The sequence below is a fragment of the Eimeria necatrix genome, genomic scaffold (genome assembly GCF_000499385.1).
Source record: "Eimeria necatrix Houghton genomic scaffold, Enh_scaff1495, whole genome shotgun sequence".
NCBI lineage: Eukaryota > Apicomplexa > Conoidasida > Eucoccidiorida > Eimeriidae > Eimeria > Eimeria necatrix.
Window position 1 is genome coordinate 1 of NW_013652210.1, and position 7,189 is coordinate 7,189.

At 55.0% G+C, this 7,189-nt stretch overlaps 2 protein-coding genes across 2 annotated transcripts; one reads left to right on the forward strand and one right to left on the reverse strand.

The window, feature by feature from the left end:
- Nucleotides 1-732: 732 nt before the first annotated feature.
- ENH_00015230 (bis(5'-nucleosyl)-tetraphosphatase (asymmetrical), putative) lies at nt 733-4,620 on the reverse strand (the record flags this gene model as incomplete). The annotated part of the gene is made up of 8 exons (XM_013579150.1): nt 733-822; nt 901-968; nt 2,513-3,124; nt 3,306-3,340; nt 3,544-3,653; nt 3,893-3,999; nt 4,144-4,256; nt 4,514-4,620. 8 exons carry the CDS (start codon nt 4,618-4,620, stop codon nt 733-735), a joined length of 1,242 nt encoding a protein of 413 aa, XP_013434604.1.
- A 256-nt stretch (nt 4,621-4,876) lies between these two features.
- On the forward strand, nt 4,877-7,189 carry ENH_00015240 (mitochondrial glycoprotein domain-containing protein, putative; the record flags this gene model as incomplete). The annotated part of the gene is made up of 3 exons (XM_013579151.1): nt 4,877-5,267; nt 6,098-6,276; nt 7,009-7,189. Coding segments are annotated over 3 exons (751 nt in total), but the record flags the coding sequence as incomplete, so codon positions are not given.

A 7,189-nucleotide genomic window follows, 5' to 3' on the forward strand; every position in this document is an offset into this window, starting at 1 on the left:
TCCGCCCCCCAACCCCCGCCCCAAACCCCCCCAAACCCCAAACCCTAAACCCTAAACCCTAAACCCTAAACCCTAGAATGATCTACGGCTGCAGCACTGTCCACCGCCAGCTGCTTTGCCGGCGTTTCGCCGTTCGGCGTTTTTCTCCTTTTTGGATTTTTTGTTTTCTTTTAAAACTTTTAATTTTCCTTTTGCCTTTCTTCCTCGCGCTTTCCAAACGAGGTCAGTCTGCAGCTAGCTAGCTAGCTAGCTAGCTAGCTAGCTAGCTAGCTAGCTGGCTAGCTGGCTAGCTGGCTAGCTGGCTGGCTAGCTGGTTGGCTGGCTGGTTGGCTAGCTTGCTAGCTAGCTAGCTGCCTGGTTGGCTAGCTAGCTAGCTAGCTGGCTAGCTGGCTGGCTGGCTGGCTAGCTAGCTGGCTAGCTAGCTGGCTAGCAAGCTTGCTAGCTAGCTGGCTCTCTGGCAGGCTAGTTGGAGCCACAGTCGCTAGCTAGCTAGTGATGCGCCTAGTTAGCTAGCTAGCTAGCTAGCTAGCTGGCTTGCTATCTAGCTAGCTAGCTAGCTAGCTAGCTGGCTACATACGCATTCCCTTTAGCAGTCAACAAATGCCTAGCTAGCTGGGCAGCTAGCTAGCTGCTTGGCTCTGTAGCTAGCTCCCCAGCGGCAGTGGAAGAGGCAACCCCCAAACCCTAAACCCTAAACCCTAATTTGTGGTTTGTCGCGCCCGCAGGATGGTTTTACGGCGCCTCTTCTGCTGCAGACTCTGGCAGCTTGGAGGTTTCAGAGGTTTCCGTTTTTGGGGGTTCTGCGGGGGCTGGGGGCCCCTGCTTGACGCAAACCACAAACCCTAATTTAGGGTTTTGTGGTTTGGAGTTTCTCCACCCGGACGCAGTCCAGAAGATTACCTTCTCTTCAGCTAGCGGCGCAGCAGCAGCAGACACCACGGACTGGGTCCTCGACTCGCAGGCAAACCCTAAACCCTAAACCCTAAACCCTAAATTCTAAACCCTAAACCCCCAGACTAAAACCCTAGACTGTAGCGGGTGCAGCGAGCAGCAAACCCTCGTCTTCAGCCCTCCTCAGGAACTCGAAGTCCTAAACCCTAGCCTCCGAAAACCCTAGCAGCGAACCCTAAACCCTAAACCCTAAACCCTAATGCTGCAGGTGGCGACCACAGGAGGGAACAGTTTTCAGGTGTACGTACACCTCAAACCACAAAACAGCGAGTTGCTTTTTGTTCTTGCTGCTGGTCTGACGCTTCATCTAACTGGCTCCCTCGAAGGCGTAAACCCTAAACCCTAAACCCTAAACCCTAAACCCTAAACCCTAGTCGAGCCTCCCCGCAGCGCGTAGCAGGGACCTGGGAACTCCTTTCTAGGGTTTACGGTTTGCTGCTAGTGCACAGGGTTTGTTGCTTAGTTGCCTCTTAGGATTTAGGGTTTGTGGTAAGGGTTTAGGGTTTAGGGTCAGGGTCTAGGGTTTAGGGTTTGACGCCAGGGTTTAGGGTTTAGTAGGACACCTTTGAAACCCGCGACAAGGGTTTACTGCTTGCTGCTAGGGTTTAGGGCTTGCTGCTAGGCGGCTAGGGCTTTACGTTTGCTGCTAGGGTCTAGACCCTGTGATTAGGGTTTAGGGTTTGTGACTAGGGTTTAGGGTTTGTGACTAGGGTTTAGGGCCTGTGGTTTAGAAGTTCTTTGAGGTTTCAGGGTTTGCGGCCAAGCCCTAAACCATAAACCCTAAACCCTAAACCCTAGATGGTTTGCCGCCAGGGTGTGGAGCTCGCAATTAGGGTTTAGGGTTTACAATTAGGGTTTAGGGTTTGCAATTAGGGTTTAGGGTTTACAATTCGGGTTTAGGGTTTGTGGTTTAGGAACCCTTCGAGGCCTTCTCCCAGCTGCCCCTTTTTGCCCCCTGGCCATCTCAGGGGGTTTCCGCTTCTGCGCAGCTGCTGCTGACACAAACCCCCCCTTCTCCGTAAACCCTAAACCCTAAACCCTAAACCCTAAGCCCTAAACCCTAAACCCTAAACCCTAAACCCTAGACGCTACTCAGCTCTAAACCCTAGACGCTGCACTGCTCGCCGCCGCGAATACCCTCGAGGGTCGCCGCCGCCCTCCTGAGCGAGGGTTTAGGGTTTAGGGTTTAGGGTTTGGGGATTCACAAATAAAATTAGGGTTTAGGGTTTAGGGTTTGCGGTTTGGCGTAGCTTCGAGGTGGCTGGAGATACTTTCCAGGCAAAAAAGGAAGCGCTCGAAAAGGCCGCAGGCATGCATACCCCAAACCCTAACCCGCAGACCCTAAACCCTAATTTAGGGTTTGGCTCTGCGCTGGCGATAACAGCTCTGCTGCTGCTGCTGCTGCTGCTGCTGCTGCAGCAAACTCTCCGGTGTACGTACACCTCGTCTCGTCCCAGTGGACGGCGCAGCCGTTCGAGGCCCCAGCAGCAGCAGCAGCAGCAGATGGAGCAGCAGCAGCAGATGGCGGAGCAGCAGCAGCAGCAGCAACTGAGGGTTTTACTCTTTTGCTGCAGCTGTCTGTCCCTCCGGGGCAAAAGCTGAGGAGACACCCCAGCGGCTCTGATATGCTGCTCGAAGTTATCCTCAAGATTGCTGCACCTATTGCTTTTCTTTGGTCTGCTGCTGCTGCTGCTGCTGCTGCTGCTGCTGCTGCTGCTGCTGCTGTTGCTGCTGCTGCTGCTGCTGCTGCTGCTGCTGTTGCTGCTGCTGCTGTTGTTGCCGTAGATGTAGGTGCTGCTGCTGCTGCTGCTTTTGTTGTTAGTGTTCTTCTTGCTTTTGTTGTTGTTTTTGCTGCGGTTGATGTTAGCGTTGCTGCTGCTGCTGCTGCTGCTGTTGCTGCTGTTGCTGCTGCTTTTGGTCGTGCTGCTGCTGCTGGTGCTGCTGCTCCTTCTGTTGCAGCTGCTACTTTTGCTGCTGCTGCCGCTGCAGCTATCGCCACCGCTGTTGCATAAGCTGCTCCTACCGCTTCTGCGTTGCTGCTGCTGCTGCTGCTGCTGCACTACTGCTGCTGCTGCTGCTGCTGCTGCTGCTGCAGGTTGATTGTGCACCTCTTTGTGGGCTTTTTGATTCGCTTTCGTTTGGTCATAGCCAGGCCCTTGCCGCTGAACCACTCCTAAACCCTAAACCCTAAACCCTAAACCCTAAACCCTAGAGCCGCGGCAGCGGATGAAAGCAGCACGAAGAAGGGGCCTTTAGGCCCGCTAAACCCTCGAGGGTTTAGGGTTTAGGGTTTAGCAGCTGCTGCTGCAGATAGTCGTTTGCTTCCGACAGCAGCTGCTGCATATCTTCGAAACCGCTCAGCTGCTGCGCCTCCTTTAGCCCTACCCACCTGCAGCAGCAGCAGCAGCAGCAGCAGCAGCAGCAGCAGCAGCAGCAGCAGCAAAATGAGGGTCTAGGGTTTTGAGACGGCGGGCACTGCGGGTTTAAAGCGCCATCCAAAGGCGGCAGGGACCTGCAACTTCGGGGGGAAGGCCCCAGGGTTTACGAGGGTTTACGAGGGTTTAGGGTTTAGGGTTTAGGGTTTAGGGTCACCTGTACTCCGTGTGCTCGTCAGATATCTTAACGGGGGTTTCAGGGTTTTCCAAAACCGCCAAAAAGTAGCGGCTTTGCTTCGGCTTGCCTCGAGCCTCGTACCGCAGGTCCTGCGCAAACCCTAAACCCTAAACCCTAAACCCTAATTTGGGGTTTACGAGTCCCGCGCAGCACTGGCGACCGTGGCTTGGCCGACCCCCAAACCCTAAACCCTAAACCCTAAACCCCCATCGCCCTGCGAGCTGCAAGCCTCTCGAGCCCTGCGAGGGTTTGCCCTGCGCTGCGGGCCTCCACGCTAGGGTTTAGGGTTTAGCTAGGGTTTAGGGTTTAGCTAGGGTTTAGGGTTTACCCTCCAAAAAGAACTCAAGACTTTCAAATGTTCCTTCTTTAAACCCGTTTCCTCCTGAGTCTCTCTAAGAGCAGCAGCAAGAAAGTCTTCCCCATCGTCGAGGTGGCCTGCAAACCCTAAACCCTAAACCCTAAACCCTAAACCCTCGCAGCCGATAGAAACCCTCTAGGGTTTGGAGATGCGCTTGCCTTTGGGCGGGGTCCAGTGAAAGGGCTCATAGGAGGCCTTTAGCAGCAAAAACTCAGGGCCACCTGCTGCTGCTGCTGCTGCTGCTGCTGCTGCTGTTGCTGCTGCTGCTGCTGCTGCTGCTGCTGGAGGGGCCACACGAGCAACTAGCAGCCCTCCGGCCCTCACGGCGGCGGCCCTGAGCCCCACACAAAACCCTAAACCCTAAACCCTAATCTCTAGGTTTATTTCGTCGTTTGAGGCTGTCTACTTCTCCTTGGTTCGGGATTAGGGTTTAGGGTTTAGGGTTTAGGGTTTACATTTTCCAACCGCGCTTGCTGCAGTCCCGGAGGCCCTATCTGAAGAGTTGAAGCACAATATAAGAAGCTAAGCAGCAGTTTCGCTGTTTAGGGTTTAGGGTTTAGGGTTTAGGGTTTGCGACGCCTCGAGACACACTGTGTTGCTGCTGCTGGTGCTGCTGCTGGTGGTGCTGCTGCTGCTGTAGCCGGTGCTGCTGCTGCTGCTGCTGGCGCAAAGTTCTGCCTTTTTGCTGCTTTCTGCATTTAAAATATAACTATTTTCTATAGCAGCAGCAGCAGCTGCTGCTGCTGCTGCTGCTGCAGCAAGACAGCAGCACGGGGCTGCAGCTGGTGTTGAGGCTTGAGGCGCAAGGGCTGCTGCTGCACCCCACAACCCGGTGCTGCTGCTGCTGCTGTTGCTGCTGCTGCTGCTGCTGCTGCTGCCGGTAAAGAATTTCTGTTTGAAGAAACTTTTGGATCTCGAGGAGCCGCAGGCGCTGAGGTGTACGTACACTGCAAGATGTCCGCAGCAGGAGCCGGATCAGCAGCAGCAGCAGCAGCAGCTCGTGCTGCTGCTCGCTTTGCAGGTTTGAGCAGCAGCAGCAGCAGCAGCAGCAGCCGCGGGCTTTTGGCAGTGCGGGCTTTCAACAGCAGCAGCAGCAGCTGCCTGTTCCCGCGTCGGCTGCTGCAGCCGGCGCAGCAGCAGCAGCAGCAGCAGCTGCAGCGCGGCTTCAGCAGCAGCGCAGCAGCAGCAGCAGAATCTCTTGCTGCTGTCATTCAAAAAGAAATAGCTCATGAAAAAGCTCAGTATGAACCCGAAAAGAAAATAAAAGAGTTTTTGGAAACAAAAAAGTGGCAACTTCAGGAAAAAGAGAATGATGTTCTCGTCACCCTCACCCGCGAGGTCGACGGTAAACCCTAAACCCTAAACCCTAAACCCTAAACCCTAAGCCCGAGGCAGCGGGGCACGCACGCCTGCAGCAGCTTTAACGCTCGCCCAGCCGCAAGGGTTTTAGAAACCCCGAGGGTTTGTGCCCTAGGGTTTGCAGTGCTTGTGGCGTTTAGGGTTTAGGGTCTAGGGTTTAGGGTTTAGGGTTTAGGGTTTGTGCTGCGCGATGCGGGAGGGTGGTTTCTTTTCGTGCTGCAGAGCCTTTTATTCTTTGCTGCTTGTTCTTTATTTTCCTTCTTTTTATTTTATTTATTATTTATTATTTATTTATTATTTATTATTTATAATTATTTATTTTCGGTTTTTATTTATTCTTTTTCATTTGATTAATTGTTCTCCAAGTGCCTTTCAAAGCTGCTGCCTCTCCTCTCTCTGCTGCTGGCTGTGGGGTCTCTTTTCTTTTTTTTGATTCTTTCATTTCCCACCTGTGGCTAGCTAGCTAGCTAGCTAGCTGGGGAGCTAGCTAGCTAGCTAGCTAGCAGGGGCGCTAGCTAGCTAGCTGGTGAGAGGGCTCGGGTAATGGCTTGCCAGGTGGTTGGGAAGGTGGCTAGCTAGCTAGCTAGCTAGCTAGCTGTGGAGGTGGTTAGCTAGAGAGCTAGCAATTAACCCATTACACAGCTAGCTAGCTAGCCAGCTAGCTAGCTAGCTAGCTAGCCAGCCAGCTAGCTGGCTAGCTACAGCGTTGTGTCCGTTTGCCTTTCCGCGCGCTCCTCGAGGCTGCCGTTGCTTACTGCCTGCGCCCCGCTGCTGCTGCTGCTGCTGCTGCTGCTGCTGCTGCTGCTGCTGCTGCAGGGCTGAAGGTGACAGTGGAGTTTTCGTGCATTCAGCCAGCAGCAGCAGCAGAAGAAGAAGCAGCACTTCCGGAGAGTTCGGACTTCACGGTGTCTGTACACCGCAGCGACGGCAGCGGCCTTCTCTTCTACTGCTCCACCACGGCCGAGGACGAGACTGCCAGGTTTTGCATTGGACAGGTCAGCTAGCTAGCTAGCTAGCTAGCTAGCTGTGGCTAGCTGGGTGGCTAGCTGAGTGGCTGGCTGCCGCTAGCTGGGGAGCTGGCTGGAGAGCTAGCTAGCTAGCTGTGGCTAGCTGGGTGGCTAGCTGCGGCTAGCTGGGGAGCTAGATGGACAGCTAGCTGTGGATAGCTTGGTAGCTAGTTGTGGCGAGCTGTGGCTAGCTGGGTAGCTAGATGTGGCTAGCTGTGGGCAGCTATGGCTGGCTGTGGCTAGCTGGGTAGCTAGCTGTGACTAGCTGGATGTTTAGCTAGCTATGGGTAGCTAGAAGCTTAGCTAGCCAGCTAGCTAGCTACCTGGCTGGCTAGCTAGCTGGGGGGGATGCAGCAAAGGAGCTAGCAAGAGGGGCACCCAGCTATCTAGCTAGCTAGCTGGCTAGCTAGCTAGCTAGCTGCCTGCCAATCTAGCATACTGCAGCAACGGCAGCAGATGCTGCCGCCCTTGCTTTCCCGCCGCTGCTCCTGCTGCTGCTGCTTGTGCTGCTGCTTGCTGCTGCTGCTTGCTGCTGCTGCTTGCTGCTGCTGCGTCTGCTGCATCGTCCGAAGCCAGCGCTTCAACGTGCCGCTGGCTGCTGCAGCTGCTGCAGCAGCTGCTGCTGCAGCAGCTGCTGCAGCGGGTGCTGCAGACCTCGTGGGGCGGCGGCGCGAAGTGCAGCTGCTGCTGCTGCTGCTGCTGCTGCTGCTGCTGCTGCAGGTGCGTCACTTCGTGGACTCGAGCAGCAAAGAAAGCCTGGCTAGCTACCCGGGGCCTTACTTCGAAGACCTGGACGAAGCCTTTCAGCAGCAGCTCGACAGCTGGCTAGCTGCTGTTGGAGTTGACGGGCAGCTGTGTGACTTCCTGGAGGCTTTTGCTGCGGACAAGGAAAACCGCGAGT